The 20,000-nt window shown below is 33.2% G+C and overlaps 1 protein-coding gene across 8 annotated transcripts in view; it reads left to right on the top strand.

The window, feature by feature from the left end:
• The window catches only part of LOC137627652 (uncharacterized), an 830,137-nt gene that overhangs the window by 720,486 nt on the left and 89,651 nt on the right, over positions 1–20,000 (top strand). For 4 of the 8 annotated variants that reach the window (XM_068358806.1, XM_068358809.1, XM_068358805.1 and 1 more), the window contains one exon: positions 19,595–19,657. The exons of the other annotated variants lie outside the window; for them this stretch is intronic. In XM_068358806.1, the coding sequence (XP_068214907.1) occupies positions 19,595–19,657 (63 nt within the window). The remainder of the gene's footprint in view (positions 1–19,594; positions 19,658–20,000) is intronic. 8 annotated transcript variants of the gene reach the window in all.

Genomic DNA, 20,000 nt, shown 5'->3' with positions numbered 1-20,000 from the left:
ACTGCAAAAACATCCTTCCTTTCGTTTCCCTTAGGCATCCATGCTTTAGTTCCCTAAAATAGAGTTGGCTCATTAATACCTTCATACATTCCAACCTGGACCTCCATTGATATGCTATTTTCTTTTTTACCAATATTTTGAACACACAAAAATAAACTCTTGCTTTACAAAATTCGATCACTCAACTCTTTGCTTCTACTTCTATCCTTCATTGCATTTATTCCGAGGTACTCAAGTTAATCAACACCTTCTTTTGTTCCCTCAGCATTTCTACATCTTCCAGGTTTAGAATTATTCTTATAACCTTACATTTGCTGAGACATTTTAAAATATTTTCACTAGTTACTGCAGTTTCTTTTCCTTATTCCTTATAATTTGATTTTCTGCTTATTTTCATCCTGCAAATTTTCTTTTTTTTCATGAAGTTTTGCATATCTTCATCCATAAAAATACTGAACCACCAATGAGACAACACTACCAAACTTTTTACTTTCATCGCTACATATTTTAACAAATGCTTCACATGACGTTTAATAATTAACGTACATCAACTGATTTTAATACCTTACCTTTTCATCCGTCTTCCCATTGCTTTTTTACAAATCCTATCTTAAGCTTTTTCTAAGTCTGTGTATGCCACATACATCGTTTCCTCATACTTTCCGATTTTTCAAAAGCATTTTATAACAAACGCTTGATCCTCTCTCACTCTTCATGCTATAAAACCACAATGTTCTTCTTCGACCTGTCCTTTTGTCTTTCGTATTTTCTTTCTCAAAATCTTACAATGAGCCATGCTTGATGTACTAAGTAATGTTATACTTCATACACTCTAGTCAGCCAATCAGCTACACTTTAACCACTATGCGTCATCATCTTCCATGCAATCTCCTCAACTCTTGGTGTCATTTCATTCTGCTATTCAAATTTCCCATACATACATCTTCAACCCTCAATTTTTTCAGTATTCTTGAACGTACACTAACCCCTTCAAGCGTTTTATTAATGCATTCATTCCACCAGTAGTTGTGTTATTCCCTCTGCCTACCCTCGTACACCCACAAACACTCCCAGCTGACTCTGAAACCCCTTCCTTATCTTGTCTACTTCTGTGTTTCCTCAATCTCTGTCCCCTTCCTTCATTTTTCTCAAATGCTATTCCCACTGCCCTTTTATCAAACTAACTTATCTCGTTTACATTCACAGCCATATTTTCAACTCCTTTACCTCTATTTTCAACTTTAACCAATTGATGTGCTAATACACATCCTGCCACACTTCTTATAATCATATCAATCAACTTTTTTTTCCTTGTACTCTGCAATAGCATAATCTGATAAACTTTTTCTTCACCATTTTTTGTTTCCCCAAAAATCAATTTACATATGAATTTTCTTTGGAATCTATGCATTCCAGCAATTCTCTCCACTTCAAGCCATTTCCATAAGACTTTCCATTTTCATAGTTAATTAATTCTATATCTTCTATTAATGTTTTATCATTCACTGTTACCTGTATTTCCATTAAAGTGATTTAATCTAATAACTTTTCTTATTCTCTTAACCAGATTCAGACTCCCCAAAACACACTTCGAAATGCTTTTGATTTCTAAAATATACACAATCACTGCTGAACTATTTTCTTTGTGACACTCATCCTACCCGTATATTCATGAAAGTAACAGATTTGTATTTTTCACTCGTACTCATTCTTTCAAACACTATATCTCTACCTCCCCCATAGTCGTACAGTTGGACAGAGGAAGTCCTGACACACCTCCGTCTGAAGATGTCCTTTCTGTTACACCCTTTCTGCCATGCCAGCCTCTGCATGTAGCCCCGCCCACCATCTCTGCCTTCTCTCCCCTACGATTTCTGTTTGGTTATAGCCACGCAGTAACGGAGTGATGTGGTGTTATTCATCAGAGCGAGGTGTACCAGGAATTCCTGTGTCCAACGGTACATACTTCAACTATTTCAGACAAGCACTTCTTACCCTACCCATTCATGCAAATTTGTGTATATTTCCCCGTAAAGAGTATAAAACGCTAGTACGCTTTTAGGCATTTTACGGCAAAATAACATTTGAAGTTACTCCAGGGGCTTGGAAATTCACAGACTGACATTATTCACTATTCCTCTAGTCTATTCCTGATATTGGTCAATATTTGAATTTTTCAACCTCGTTTTATATTCTTGGAAGAATAAAGCAATTTACTCAAGAATGATTTTGATGTTTATACTAGGGTAAGAACCTTTGCCCTTAGGTTTATTATGAACACAATATATTTTAGATTTATTCCATACATGAATAAAAATATTTTGTTAAATGATCATATACGAAAAAAATAACAACAATATGGAACATATTTTATCAAATGTTTCTTAAAGGAACATGCGAAATGCTGAATGCAAGATGTGTCTGTAAAGACTAGGTTTGTTTGACATGAGATTTGGTGCTGTGTGCCGTGCGGGTGATTTCATCCAATTACACTCTTATCATTAGGGTATAACAAGCTCTTTTTTTTTTTTTTCAATGGGTTAGTTAAAATAAATCTTACAAAAATTACCCTCTCTGGAATTTGCTCACAGGCAAACTTTCTGCTTATAGCTCGTTAGCAGTTCTAGTATGAAAACATTCGGGTGACTTATTTTGCCTTTGGTTTGTACTTGGAGGCTGTAGATACAGTATATATATATATATATATATATATATATGTATATATATATATATATATATATATATATATATATATATATATATATATATATATATATATATATATATATATATATATATATATATATATATATATATATATATATATATATATATATATATATATATATATATATATATATATATGTATATATATATATATATATATATATATATATATATATATATATATATATATATATATATATATATATATATATATATATATATATATATATATATATATATATATAGTATATATATATAGTATATATATATATATAGTATATATATATATAGTATATATATATATATATGTATATATATATATAGTATATATATATAGTATATATATATAGTATATATATATAGTATATATATATATATATATATATAGTATATATATATATATATATATATATATATATAGTATATATATATATATATATATATATATATATATATATATATATAGTGTTATTATTATTATTATTATTATTATTATTATTATTATTGTTGTTGTTGTTGTTATTGGTAACTCAACGAAATCTTATAAAGCTCCATGACATGCTTACAGATCTTCATTTGCTTGCGGAATGACCTACTTCGTTGATGACAGTAAATTAATTGTATGACAGATTGATATCCGATATAGGTCATATTCCCTTGACGCCGCTGTTATTAATTTTGAGGAAACGTGCGTATATATTGTGACGTTTTACAAAAACTTTTTTGTAAAATAGATTTTTTACATTTTTAATTTATATTTTAAGATTTTTCCAATGGATTTGACGTTTGAAAATACCCAATTCGGAATTATCTGTGACTTACGACTTTCTTCAGAGAAGTGTTCAAGCACTTTTTATCTTAAAAGGCCAGTCCTGTAATTGTTTGATTTCAAATTTGTTTACGTTTCTTAGCTATTTGAACATTTCTATTTTCACTATAATTACCAATCTAAACAGAATATTGAGAGGGTATAAATGTTAAAGCATTTATTACCTATTATTACCCAGAGGTTAAATAATAGTTCAGAAAAAATTTAAAAACTCTTGGCTAGAAAACGTAAAATAATGTTAGATTAAAGTAATATTTATCATCTACTGAACAAGAAATCAAATTACAGTAGAGTATTATACCATCTAAAAGTTATCATTTCAGGTAAATATGTCAAAATATATCCTGATTATTAATTTCTTTTAAACTAAGATCAACTTGCAGACAATATTTCTGATAAAGCACGAGAACTTTAATAAAGTTTTTCGGTTACCATGAAAAGTATGGTATTGACTTGGCGTTAGCTGTTCATATATAAAATTTGACTGAGTGCAAAATTGTAAAAGATTTCCTTAAAAGAAGCAAACATTTGAATATTTATACAAATGCCCTTCGAAACGAACTTATCTTTTAACTTTCACTCATGAGAGCTGTCCATAGATTAATTCTGCATTTATACTCCAAGATAAGAACTTGCAACTGTCTTTTATTAGAATTAAGATACATTGCAAAATTACTCATTATTAACGAAGTTCCTTCTCGTGGATGAGATATAACTGTTATTATTATTATTATTATTATTATTATTATTATTATTATTATTATTATTATTATTAGCCTAGTTACAACCGAGGTTGGGAATGGAAATAACATATAAACTATATACATACTGTAAATAACGAATAAAATATATGAAGTATTTTAAGATTAGTATCAACATTAAAATAGATGAGATCAGTCATATATCACTCATAAAATGAGAATTTCGTCAACCTATTCAATGGTAAATCATTTGCAAAAAGTTTGAACTTCTGAAGTTCCACCGAGCAACCGCCAGATTAGGAAGATCATTCAACAATCTAACCACATCTCGAATAAAACTTACAATACTATGTAGTATTGTGCCTTGTGATGGAGAAGACACGAATGTCAGAATTCGAACTGCATACTAGTACTACGCATAGGACAGTTTGGGAAGATATTAATTCAATGGATGGTCTGATTTATTAAATATCGTATGCAACATGCATAAAGTAATAACTAAAGACAGTGCCAGAGATAAATATCCGGATCAGGAATAAGGAACGTAATAGACTGCAAGATTTTATCAAACAAATTAAGATGAAAATCAGCAGCTGAACACTAGACTTGAGAACCTTGCTCTGAATTTATTTTTTACCTTGCCATTCCCCAATAATCATGAACCTTGATTATGTGTAAGTAAAATTTCTTCACTTTTTTATTGTAGTGCCCGTTTTTTTTTTTTTTTTTTTTTTTTTTTTTTATATATTTTAGTTTTAAAGGTCACTTGGTTCTATCTGGATAGATACTATGCTTATATACATAAATTTATGTATTTACATCTGATTGCGTGCACACACATGTCAGTTCAACTTCTTAGTATGACTGAACCATAATTGAAGAAATTTGATAGAAGATTGGTATGTTCAAGTCTTTCAATTCTTGAAGATATCGTCTTCATGTAGAATCAATACTCAGACGATGCCGTATATATCCAAGGTAAATATCAAGAGCCCAGAACTTGTATGACAGAGCATATTAACTTTTAAACATTCATCGAGTTTCTTATCTGAATGCTTCGTAGCCAACAGTTTGTCACACACTTGATTATTAAATTACCTTGAATCACGCACTGAGATACCTTAGACCAGAGTAGCATGACGCACCTTCGTTCGTATATTTGTTCTTCATCAGTGTATCTTGTGTTGTGATTAAACACAAGACTCTTCTGCCTTTTACCGACTTCAAAAGATAGTCAGTGTTCGGAACCTCATATTACACCATTTGTGCTTGACATTGTCGGTGCCATCTTGGAAGTCCGTTTCAATATTGGTAGGAAATATATTAATAAATATTCTGAATGCTGTAAATATATTTCCTTCTATTATGTTGAACATACATTGCTTCGGGGATTGACTTGTGCATAAGCGATACGAAGAAAAATAGTAGTGATGAATTTCCTTGAAATGTGCTCACGAAAGCTGTTAATGCGTGTGGCGAGTGTCAAGTCTATTAGGCCAATAAGCATGAGACGGTTTGAGAGGTAACTCGCATAAAGAAAGCAGCATAGGAAAAAACGTGTGAAAGAGAGTCCATTGCTTGGGTTTTGTCAAAGTACCGTGTAAGCTATCTTCAGCTACTTGTAAAGCGAATGAAAGTAATATGAACTACAGCTTAGTGTTCTCGTGCTCTTGTCAGTCTTACTGGACTGTTGACGTAAAAACTACTCCACTGGAACATGAAATAATGAATAACCTACATAAGTTATAGTTCTTTGTTCACCATATCTTTGAGGTTACTGTCTAGTTTAACGTAACCGGCGATGCCACAAAGCACTGGATTCATTGGAATGTCCCACAATCGTTTTGTCAAAGTTCTAAGTAAAAGCGCATATGAACATGCATACTCGATACACCTTCAGGATATTCGAATAAATACGTAATGTCCTATTTTTAATATCCATATTGCTGTAAGATATAATTAATGTAAATAGGAATTATGTCCATCTAATCCATTTATTGTAAAAGGCGTTCTTACAAAAGACACACCATTAAGAGCATTCATTCCCTGCTTGCAATTCGTAGTTAAACTAGAATATTGAAAGCTTTGCTTTTACCTACTCTGCCTGAGCTGCGTGTTGCCGAGTATTTATGCATGTATAATGGGAGTTCTTAATTCCAATACATTGATGTGTGTTGGCACTGATGGAACTTGTGGGTGTTTAGCTGCTTAGGTATGTGAACTGACGTTTGGTTCAGCCGTCATGGTTGATTTCTGGTGTTCAGACACGTGAATCTGATCCTTATAGATCTTTAACAGAATCATTTATCCACTCGCTCCTTACTTTTCTTTTGCTCTCTACACATTATGGTATAAAGGATATATATATATATATATATATATATATATATATATATATATATATATATATATATATATATATATATATATATATATATATATATATATATATAATGCGTGTAAGTGATATGTATATATAATATATAATGTATCAATGATAGGAATAAAGGAGAAAGGGGTTGGTGATAGTTATAATGGTAATAATGAAAATTATATGATTATCACGTGTATCAATGCAACAAATAATAGCAAATTGAATATCATGGAAAATAGTATTTACAGATTTCGTCATCATCATCATCATCATCATTTGCTACTCTTATTGACGCAAAGGGCCTCGATTAGATTTCGCTAGTCGTCTCCATCTTGAGCTTTTTAATTAAATGCTTCTCCATTCATCATCATCTGCTCCTTACTTCATGGTCCTCACCCATGTGGGCCTGGGTTTTCCAACTTTTCTCGTACCTGGTGGAGCCCAGTTAAATGTTTGGAGGATTTACCCCTCATTATGATCTCATTCACTTGAGTAATCTTTCATATAGTTTCATTTCTAATCTTGTCCTGCCATATAACTCCCAATATTCTTCTGAGGACTTTGTCCTCAATTTTATCAATTTTTTTGGAGATTGTTTCATTGTCTTACCATGACTGATGTCCATACAGTAACACCGATCTCGCTAAACTGATATATAGTCTGATTTTCATATGAAATTTCAGGGGATTTGATTTCCAAATTTTACTTAACCTAGGCATTATCTGATTTGCTTTTTTCAGTCTTTCATTAAACTCCAATTCTAAAGACCTTGTATTAGAGATCATAGTTCCTAAATACTTTAATGATTCTATCCCATTAATCCTTTCTCCTTCCAATGATATTTCATCTTCCATTGCATATTCTGTTAAAATCTCTTTCTTTCTTCTGTGCATCTTGAGCCCAATCTCCTGTGATATTTCATTTTTTCTGGTAAGCAAGCATTGCAAATCCTGTGATGTTCTGCTAACAAAGACTGCATCATCTGCATAATCTACGTCAGCTAATCCCTATTACCAATCCAATCCAATCCTTCCCCACCATCTCCAACTGTTCTATGCATTACAAAATCCATGAGGAGGATAAACAACATAGATGACAACACATTCCCTTGGAGTAATCCGCTGTTCACTGGAAATTCATTTGATAAGACTCAATTAACATTAACTTTACACTTGCTGTGCTCATGAAGAGACTTAATCAAATTTACATATTTAAGAGGAATTTCATAGCAACGCAAGACTTTCCAGAAAATTGGCTGGTGCACACTATCAAGGGATTTTTCATTGTCCAAAAATACCATCAAAAGTGGATTTCTATATTCCACGCTTTGTTGTACACCATATCTCAAAATGAAAATTTGGTCAGTACAACTTCTACCTTTTCTAAATCCTGCTTGTTCATCTCTAAGCTTTTCATCAATCTGTGTCTCTAGTATCTTTAGAATAAGCATACTATATATTTTCATGACAACTGACGTTACTGTGATGCCTCTGTGATTATTGCAATCAATCAGGTCTCCTTTTTTTAGCCATTTTCACCAACACTCTTAATTCCCATTCATCTGGGTTTGCTTTTTCATGCCACATTCTACAAAATAATCTTGTAAATAATTCGGGGGGGGGGTCAATTCAGTTTCAGCCAGTATCATCTCATCAGTTATTCCATCGTATCCAGAGGCTTTCCATCTCCTGAGTTTTTCAATGATAGCCACGATTTCAAACACACTGAATTCATTCATGGCCACATCAATGTCTTCCTTGATCAGCTTCGGGTATATCAGTCAAATTATTCCCTTCATATCTTCTATTCATGACCTCCCTAAAGTGTTCCATCCAACGTTGCCTTTCTTCATCTTTTGTTGTTATGACAGAATATGCTTCTTCTTTGTACCAGTAGAGATTTCATTGATGATTCTATAAACAATTCTTACACTATAACCACTCCCTGCATTCATAGCTTTGCCAGCCTCATGTGCTTTACTGTCTAAATACTTTCTCCAGTCATTCCTGGCTTTTCTTTTGACGTCACTCTCAATACTGGAATACTTAGCATGATCTACCTTGTAATTTTCATTACTTCCTGAAAAACTTTCAACAATCAATTAATTGTCTTTGTCTCCTTTTTATATTATCCCACGTATCATTTGATATCCATACCTTTCTTCTTGTAATGGCATGTTTAAAAACTTCACTGCCAACTGATATATGTTCTTAATATCACATTATCTTCATCAATTGTCTGCTCTTTATCTCTCAAAGTCTCTAAGACTGCAAATAGTTTTCTACATTCAATTGCAAATGTTTCCCTGTGCTCATCTTTTAGAAGTTTAGTTGTATCAAAACGGAGTATTCTATCAACATTTCTGTTGTCCGCTTTCAGTTTTGATTTCAGTGTGGCAATAAGGATTAATGGTTATCCTCTGAAGAAATAGTTATTTTAGAATAAATGTAGAAAAATTATTTCAATTATATACACTGTAGTACCATATACAGTATATGTATAATAAATACGAATAATAAGATTAATAAAAAAAATGGATAAAATGGGAAAAAAAATTAAGAGAACATCGCCTTTCTCGCATGTCGTGTTCTCCTAAATAGCTTCACGAAAGAGATTGTAACTTCTGTTGATACTCCGTGTATTGTTCAACCTGTTTTCAATGAACATTTCCATGGTCATTTTGTGTCGAAAGCTTATTGTTCAGGGTTTTGGAATACCATTATAGAGTATAGTAGTGCACCTCATAGTTTGATCACGCTTGTCTAAAGGGAAATGCCATAATAATACGTTGAGGCGTAATGAGCTGAACAGGAGTCGTTTACAGTTTGATGGAAATTACAGGTCACACGACCGATCTCACAAAGCTTACGTCAGCTCCCAGTTCAGCGTCTGTTTTATTTCTTTTCTTTTGTTGGTAATTCCAGAGGAATTTTTGAAAAGCCAATAGAACGATGATTTGGAAAGTGGATTAATGGAAACGGGATCAAATAAATAACGTTTAAAATCCAGAGATATTTTTCATAATAGAGTCCAGTCTTCTATTGTTGGATTCGAGAACCATCCTGACAAGAATTACTTTAGTTCAATGTTGGACCTTTGGTGTTTCATGCTGCAAAGCACTCGCGTACAGGATAAAGAGAATCACAAAGTACTATGAGAAGTAGAACCCTCTTGGTGAATATAGAGGGAAGAAAAGAGAGATCGCAACGGAACGTGTCAAAATTGATAGGTGGAGTAAGACTACAAATGTGTCTTCAAAGAAAACTCTCGATATTTTGAATTGACGCGCATTAATGATTATTGGAAATCATTCATTTCCTTCAGTGAAGGAAACCTTTTGAATTATTATTATTTTCGGATTTTGGGGTTTTCTCGAATGTTCCTATTCCAAGTTTATTTTGATTATACATAAGTAAGAAACTGGATTCTGGTGCTACTTCATATTGAAGAACTTATGGAACAGCTTATAAAAAACATTTTTATTGAAATATTTTCTGTTAAGCTTACTTTTTCATCTAGTTTTACACTCGAATTTGTCAACTTTATAGTCGGATAGGTAACAGGTTGGCTAGGCACCAGCCATCCATCGAGATACTACCGCTAGAGAGTTAGTGGGTCCTTTGACTAACCAGACAGAACTACATGGGATCTCTCTCTCTCTCTCTCTCTCTCTCTCTCTCTCTCTCTCTCTCTCTCTCTCTCTCTCTCTCTCTCTCTCATTCTCAATTTTCATTTGCCTACACATACCGAATAGGTTGGCTTATTCTTTCCACATTCTCCTGTGTCCTCATACACCTGACAACACTGAGATTACCAACAATTCTTCCTCGTTCAAGGTGTTAACTACTGCACTGTTATTGGTTAGTGGCTACTCTCCTTTTGGTAAGGGTAGGAGAGACTTCAGCTATGGTAAGCAGCTCTTCTAGGAGAAGGGCACTCCAAAATCAAACCATTATTCTCTAGTCTTGGGTAGTGGCATAGCCTCTGTATCATGGTCTTCCTCTGTGTTAGGGTAGAGTTATACTTCTAAATTATTTTTCTTCCTCTTGTTTTTTTTTTTATTATTTTTTATAGTTTATATATTAAAGATCCATTTTAATGTTACTATTTAGATATTTTATTTTAATAGTTCATTGCGTCTCTTGGAGTTTATTTCCTTGTTTCTTTTCCTCACTGGACTATTTTTTCCTGTTGGAGCCCTTTGAGCGTATAGCATCTTACTTTTCCAACTAGGGCTGTAGGTAAGTTAATAATAATAATAATAATAATAATAATAATAATAATAATAATAATAATAAAAAATGAGGTAATTTTCTATCTAAATTATTTTAAAGATTCATATCGGCATAAAAAAAAAACTTTAGAAATACAATACTTGATTATTTATAGATTAACCCATGCTTTATTTACGTAATCACTAATATATATATATATATATATATATATATATATATATATATATATATATATATATATAATGTGTGTGTCTGCGTTTGGGTGTAAAATAGTACATTTTCATGCAAAGATTGTACATATATAGTGTTTCCTCAGCATCTTCTCTTGACATTTTAGTTTTCATATGAATAGATAAAAGGAAATTCTCAGAAAGGGGAAATTAAAAAATACCCCGATTTTTTAAAAATCTTTGGTAGATTGCAATAATGTAAAATGCTCTTTGTTCATGAGATATACTTTGAGCTTGATGAAATTATCCAAGTAGGGGTCCTTCGCACACACACACACACGTACACGTGTATACACACACACACACATATATATATATATATATATATATATATATATATATATATATATGTATGTGTATGTATGTATATTTTATTCAGGAAATTTTGACGAAATTTGTTAGTGCTTTCTCACTGGGCTATTTTCCCTGTTGGAGCCCTTGGGCTTATAGCATATTGCTTTTCCAACTAGGGTTGTAGCTTAGCAAGTAATAATAATAACAATAATAATAATAAGAGTTAGCGCACTCTATTCAAGTTCGAACTACTGTTTTTTCAGTTAAATAGTTACGAGTTAATTTTTCTGTGGTTTGCTGTGAAACCAAGTGTAAGCATAACTTGTGCACGCCATAATAATTTATAATGAGCTTTTTAATTTCCTCCTTTTAATAATAATATAAAAGGATATTAACAAGAAAAAACATAATTATTCCATACAACTAAATTCACCATTTACGAGACATATTTTTTTTTTTTTTGTGAAAAAAAAAGTAAAAAAAGAAATGTACAAAATCGTAAATCTCTGTAAATGTGTCATTTCCTCGCAGTCTTAATAGAGACAAAGCTGAAGTACTCGAAATGTAGTGTCTTGTGAACCACTGGAATAGACAAGAATTATGTCTAGGCACGTGAAAGTTGTATAATTCTTCAAGGTCCCGTGAAACACCAGCTACAGTATTGTTACTTTGTAACGTACCATCAATTATTTCATGTTTTTTTCAGAGGTCAATATGCCTCGGTATGCAAATGATGGTGATGTCGGAAAAGAAATAAAGTACGTTTTCGTTGCGTGTACTTGTCATATATATATATATATATATATATATATATATATATATATATATATATATGTGTGTGTGTGTGTGTGTGTGTGTGTGTGTGTGTGTGTGTGTATATATATATATATATATATATATATATATATATATATATATATATATATATATATATATATAACACATTGAGAATGATACCTCTCCAAATATCACTAAGTATGTAGAAGAGTCTTCAGCAGCTGTGCTAAGAAGCTCTTCCAGGAAGAGACTCCGAAATCAAACCAATCCTCTGAAGTCTAGGATAGTGCCATATCCTCTGCATTATTATTATTATTATTATTATTATTATTATTATTAGCTAAACTACATCCGTAGTTGGTAAAGCAAGATGCTGTAAGGCCAAGGGCTCCAACAGGGAAAAACAGCCCACCGAGGAAAGGAAATAAATAAACGATATAAGAAGTAATGAGCAATGAAAATGAAATATTTTAAAAACATTAACAGATTTTCCATATATAAATTATAAAAAGACTTATGTCAGTCTGTTCAACATAAAAACATTTGCTGCAAGTTTGAACTTTTGAAGTTCTACCATTTCAATTACCCTATTAGGAAATTCATTCCACAACTTGGTCACAGCTAGAATAAAACTTCTAGCATAATGTGTAGTATTGGGCCTCATGATGGAGAAGGCCTGACTATTAAAATTAACTGCATGCCTAGTATTACAAACAGTACGGAACTCTCAGGGAAATCGGAATTGATGCAAAGAAAGTAGACTCGTATGCATATGCAACAAGCTTGTTTTTTCTAGGACAAGCCACATGTCATGTGTATATAGTATGAAAAGTAATGGGCCAAGGACACTACCCTGAGGAACACCAGATATCACATTCCTATACTCATTATAGTGCCCATCAACAACAACTCTTTGCCGTCTATAAAATACAATAATGATGCCAAGAAACGACCCACCCACTCCCAACTGTTTGAGTTTGAAAATAAGGGCCTCCTGATTATCACGTTCAAAGGCAGCACTAAAACCAAGGCCAATCATACGAACTTCCTGGCCATAATCAAGGGATTTCTGTACAGCATTGGAGATTGTAAGATGGGCATCCACTAAAACCAAGGCCAATCATACGAACTTCCTGGCCATAATCAAGGGATTTCTGTACAGCATTGGAGATTGTAAGATGGGCATCACATGCGCCAAGGCCTTTACAAAAACCAAATTGCAAACTAGAGAACAGATGATTACCTTCAACAAACCTATTAAGACGTTTTGCCAAAAGGTGATCAAAAACTTTAGATAATATGGGTGTTATGGAAATTGTGCAGTAAGCAGTTGTACTAGAGCTACCACAAATACATGGACACAATGGTGTAACATTAACAATTCTCCAACAAGTTCTAAAACCTCCTCTTCCTGCTAACTTGTGCCAAATAATATGACTTTGGAGCTAAGAAATTTGCAGTCTTTATATAAAACAAAGGAAAAATACCATTTGGGTCTACCCCTCCATAAACATCAAGGTCCATCAACAGAGCTTTAATTTCACGAGAACGAAAAGCTAAACTAGTTAGTTTAGCCTCAGGAAAACAGGGAGGAAGATTAAGTGTCTCATTACTCTGCTTACTGAAACAACACATCCAGAAGTGTTACCATTTCCTTTGGACAGTGAGTGACAGGGTCATCTGGCGTAAGTAAAGGAGGAACTTTTGCATCTACACCAAAGAGTACAGATTTAAGGGTGGCCCACCACTTATGTTCCTGAGATGTATTAGAAAGGGTTTCTTTTATGTTTAAATTGTAGTCCTTTTCAGTTGAAGTATAAACTCTCTCAGCAAAAGCTCTAAGCTGAGTATAGTTATTCCAAGTCAAATCTGACCTGTTACCCTTCCAAAGATGATATGCCTCCTGCTTCTCCAAATAAGCACGTCCACAATCATCATTGAACCATAGTTTATCTTTAGCACACGAGAAGGGATACGCCTATCAATTGTGTTGACTAGATTCTCATTCCATCTTTAGCACACGAGAAGGGATACGCCTATCAATTGTGTTGACTAGATTCTCATTCAAAGGAACAACAGTATCAACACTATGATACAGTTGTCACCAATTCAAGCCCAAAAGATCTCTCAAAATCCCATTCCATTCTGCTTGAGATTTCATATAAATCTTATACGAGTATGATACATCAGGGACAGCTGCTCAGTCTTCACTGCTAATGAAATTAAGGCATGATCCAATGTCCCAACTAGAGAACCAACCTTTCTTGTTATAATGGCAGGGGAGTCGATGTATACAAGGTCCAAGCAGTTACCAGATCTGTGAGTAGCTTCACTTATGATTTGCTAACAGCCTGATTCAGAGGCAAAGTCCAAAGCTCTTGAGCCATGGTGATCAGGAGAAACAAAATTCAACCACTCCCTATGGTGAGTATTGAAATCACCAACAAAGACAAGAGGCCTTTCTATCATGTTCTTGTATCTTAGCCATAATAGTAAGAAGACAATCGAAGATAGAATCATCCATGTCTGGATTCCGGTAGATCAAACATAAGTAGAAGTTGTTATGACTGCCACAAAATTTTATTACCTAAATCTCATGATATCCACAGTCATAGCAGGACTTGTGAGAAGCAGGGTACTCAGTCCTTATATTCACCGCTATTCACCTGGCCTTAGGAGTGGCATCCCGTTTCAAAATTTTTGGCTTCTTAAAACCAGTTATAAGGAGCTCAGAAGAGTGCCTCATATTAGAAACAAAAGGTTCTGAGCAAAAAAGAATATCTTACTTCTGGACGCAACTGTAAGGCCTTGAATGTTTGCATGAAGACCACGAATATTGCAATACAGTAGACGACACTTGTTGAAGTCTAGGACGTACTGGTCCCGGATTTCGCTCAGTGTCTAAAGACAGCATAGAATTAATGTTAATAAAAATGATACATCATACTTAAAAACTAAATTATCAAGAATAACAAAAACAATTTGTACAGAAATACATAAAAGTGATTGATCAAACTCATCGACTATAGAGAGAAAAAAAAAGGAGTAACTGGTCAACATGGAGGAGCTGATACACCATGCAAGGCTAAATACCCTTCAGGATAGACATTTCAACTGAAGGGAGGAGAGTAAGATTGGTTTTGAAAAGAAAAGGAAACATAAGTAAAAGACAACCTCTTGATAAACCACCAAGCATCCATGGCCCTTCTATTAAGCTTGCCCAAAACACCATTTTAAAAACACAAGAGGAAGAAAAAAAATAAGATAAAATAGTGTGCCCGAGTGTACCCTCAAGCAAGAGAACTCTAACCTAAGCCCGTGGAAGATCATGGTACAGAGGCTATGGCACTACCCAAGACTAGAGAGCAATGGTTTTATTTTAGAGTGTACTTCTCCAGATAGAGAGTCTCTTCTACCCTTATCAAGAGAAATATACCCACTGAACAATTATAGTGCAGTAGTTAATCTCCGCTGTGAATAAGAATTGTTTGGTAACCTCAGTGTTGTTAAGTGTATTAGGACACAGGACAATGATCAAACAATAGGCCAGACTATTCTGTGTATGTGTAGGCATAGGAGAAATAATCCATAACCAGAGAGAGAGAGAGAGAGAGAGAGAGAGAGAGAGAGAGAGGTTCAATGTACAGTATTACTGTCTGGTCAGTCAAAGGACCTAATGACTCTAGCGGTAGTATCTCACCGGGTGGCTGGTGCCCTGGTTGGGTTAGAATTTTCTTGCTTGAAGATACAATCCAGCACAATCGATTTGGGTTTCCTCGTGATTTTATTTCAAAAGCTGTATAGGCAAATTTAATAGAAGGGCTAAAGATACCCAGTATTATATTAAGTTGTCCTTTCCCTATATTTATTTGCTTTCATCATCTATCTTAACATTGAGAACCGTCAAGTTTCTGTTAATACATTCCTCTAGTTAGTGTTTTCATTTTGTTATTTCTCTTTGATAGTCAATTATTTTTTTTATTTCTCCGATTCATTTCCAGCTCCAAGCTGCTTTCTTTATTGGTACCCTTGGGCTTGTAGCAGTCTTCTTTTCCAGCTAGGGTTTCGGCTTGGCTTCCAATGAAAATAGTAATAATGATATGATATATATATATATATATATATATATATATATATATATATATATATATATATATATATATATATATATATAATGAGTTAAAGTTCCATTAAACACAGAATTAACATGATAATCGCTCGTGAATGTAACAAACTGTAGGAATTATTAACCGATAAACATATGGATTTCCAATGTAGTTTTACCATCTCAAGTCCCCTGAATGCACGCAAAACTGTTAAAGGATAGTAGGTAGTAGGTTGGCCAGGGGACCAGCAACCCGTTGTGATACTACTGCTAGAGAGTTATGGCGTCGTTTGACTGGCCAGACAGTATTACATTGGATCCCTCTCCCTGGTTACGGCTCATTTTTCCTTAGACTACACATACACCGAATAGTTCTGCCCTATTCTTTCCACATTCTCCTCTGTTCTCATACACCTGACAACACTGAGTTTACCAAAACAATTCTTCTTTGCATAAGGGGTTAACTACTGCAATGTAATTGTTCAGTGGCTACTTTCCTCTTGGTAAGGGTAGAATAGAGACTTCAGTGGTGGCAAGCAGCTCTTCTAGGAGAACACGACAAAATAAAACCATTGTTCTCTAGTCTTGGGTAGTGCCATAGCCTCTGTACCATGGTCTTTCAACGTCTTAGGGTAGAGTTCTGATCTCTTGCTCGAGGTACACTCGGGCACACTATTCAGTCTTATCTCTCTTCTTGTTATTTTTAAGTTTTTATAATTTATATATAATAGGTTTACTTTTATGTTATTATTTTAAAACTTCTTATATAGCATATTTCCTTATTTCCTCTCCTCGCCGAGCTATTTTCCCTATTGGAGCCCTTGGGCTTATATAATCCTGTTTTTCCAACTAGGGCTGTAGCTTAGCAAGTAATTATAGTAATAGTTATATATATATATATATATATATATATATATATATATATATATATATATATATATATATATATAGCACACATTATATCTATGTCATGTATGTATAAATACACATACACACACACACACACACACACACATATATATATATATATATATATATATATATATATATATATATATATATATATATATATATATATATATATATATGTATGTATGTATGTATGTACACGCGCGCGCGCGCGAGTGCGTGGTTATGTACATAGACAGATCTGTTTTAATAGTAACACTATTTTCACTCAATATTTAATTAACATTGAGTGGCAAATCCGTGGGAATGGAGTCCCGTGCTGTGTTAACAGCATATTGCACTACACCCAAATGCTAATGTGAGATCCATCCGAAAATTATTTATACTTCGTTATCCTAGATCAATTGTTATTATCGTAACATTTAACTTTCGTATACCGAAATTCTGCTCATATTACTTTTCCCACATGGGTTATTTGCCTCATAGTTTGCAACCCTATCTAAAAAGTCTTTATTAACTCTGTGTGTTTTGTTGTTATGACGCCAAGCTTGTTTATTTTCAAAGATTTCATCTACCATATTATACCCTGTAATTCAAGTCATCCAAAATTGCTATCATCCTAAAAGCTCTGCCGTATAATAAGTATTCCATTCTTCGTCAGGAAATATTAAATGTTAGCCACTAGATCACGTAAATATGATACCTGAATAGGTCCATGTATCATAAAAATGTGACAGAAAACTTTTGGCTGTTAACTAAACAATTCGTGTATTCAATAATAATGATAATAATAATAATATTAATAATAAAAATCTAGGTAGTTAGGAGAGGCTCTTAAATTTTTACGCATTCTATAACGGTGCATTTCAGTCCACAACAATTTGATGTTGATTTTTTTTTCTTACTGAATGCCTAAACGCTTTTCTGTTGTCTTTTGACTTGATGTGTTCCATGTTGCTGTACCAGTCTTCGTGTAATCACCGTGTGTAGTCACTTCTCACTAAAAGAGCTTTAATTGATCTAAAGTCTCAAGACCTCTGATAAAATTAAGTTGTTAGGACTTCTTTTGAGACTTTTATCACTTAATGCCTTTCATACTTATTTAGTGTACTGACTGCTTTTAAATCACTTCTTCCTGCAGCTTTGATTAACGTGAATAATGGCTTTGGTCAAATGGGTCCTTATCAGTTTTAGCAGCCTCTCAAAACTTTTATTATAAAATTATAAAAGTAGTCTGGATAGTGACGCATAAATAAAAGTAAACATCCGTAAACATTTTTAACGTTCAAAACACAAAATTATAGTTTTAAGTATTATTCATCAAGTAACCCTACAATTTATTGGATGATCAGGTGTCATTCTCCTCTGGAAAATCATAACACGTGGTTTATAAAGAGAGACATAACGTATAATTTTCGACAATTTCTCTCAAGCTTTCTTTGGCCTGAATTCACACATCATTTAACTGTTGTCAAAGTCCACATTTTTCATCCTGTTGCTACTTAATTTAGTCTTAATCCAACCACAATATCTGTCTCCTTTTTAACTTTTAAATGGCCTTTATCACATTATTATTTTGCTAATTCGTATTTTCTGAAGTGGCTTCTTTCTTTCTGCAACATTATCACTTGTTTGTTATGACCACTGATCTGGTATAGCTGTCTAAGATGATCAGGTCTTGTGGGAGAGAGCAATGACCAATCGGATACTGGATTTATTAGAGTAGATATTTTCGGGTGAAGATTCAATATGACATTAAGTAAGTTTGTCTTGCATGTGTTAAGAGAGATTAGATTTATCAGCTTCGAAGATTAGTGGTCATGGGAGGAGGAGGCAGTTTGAGAAAACTTCTGAAAAAATTCGGTTTATTTTTTAGTGATAAATTTCCTTGTTGACTAACAGTAACAATATGCCTTATTAACTCTGTATGCTAATATATCTGTAGCTAATTGTGTAACTTGTAATTTAAGCCAAAAATTAAAATGCTGTCTGCAATGTAGGAACTTTGAAAATCTGTTACCCATTTATTTTTAAATTTGACATAGTGAAACTATAATTTCTTGAAAAATTTTACATAATCACTATTTCAGTATTATATGTAATGTGATTCAGTGTTAGAAGTAGAATGTGTCTACATATATCTCATAATAATGCTATGCTCTTGTAAATATGCTTTTTCTAGTTTTTACCTTTGGGCAAATTGCTTACATGTGCACTGTAATTTGATGAAACTTATAAGTGGAACAACGTTTCAAGCTATTAAATGTATTTCTTTAGTAATTGTTTTCTAAAATGCTCCACCATTTCTTATTTACCTAACACCGTAAAATTATATTTCTTGTTTTGCCAAAAGTAATGTATTATTTTTTTTATTCATTGAGAAATCCGCTTCCTCATGTCCTTGCAATTTTAGGTCCAAGATGATGATGTGGTGCCTTATAACCATGACGAAGATGAAGATGATGAGGGAGAATTTGTAAGTTTGTTCTTCCAACCTAGACCAGCATTTAGGCTCGATTCATTGCGAATGTATTTCCCTTTCCCTGAACTTGAGAAAAGGCTCAGATCTGAATTATGCATGAACTGCTTTGACGCATGGGAGTGGACTGAAACACCAAAGAACCAGATTGACTTTTATCCAGTGGGAATTATTACTAATACCAAAATTAAGTCAACTTTCCCATGATTATTTTAGATAACTAGGGAACCGCTCGAACCAAGGGGGCAAATGTATTGATAACTTTCAAAAATCATTTTAGTCAATTGTTCCCAATTTGATGATGCAGATGTGTTGATAACTTTCAAAAATCATTTTAGTC

Source organism: Palaemon carinicauda, chromosome 35, assembly GCF_036898095.1.
Source record: "Palaemon carinicauda isolate YSFRI2023 chromosome 35, ASM3689809v2, whole genome shotgun sequence".
NCBI classification, from domain to species: Eukaryota; Metazoa; Arthropoda; class Malacostraca; order Decapoda; family Palaemonidae; genus Palaemon; species Palaemon carinicauda.
Note: the sequence above shows the minus strand (reverse complement) of the source record. Positions and strands in the feature narration are given on the sequence as shown.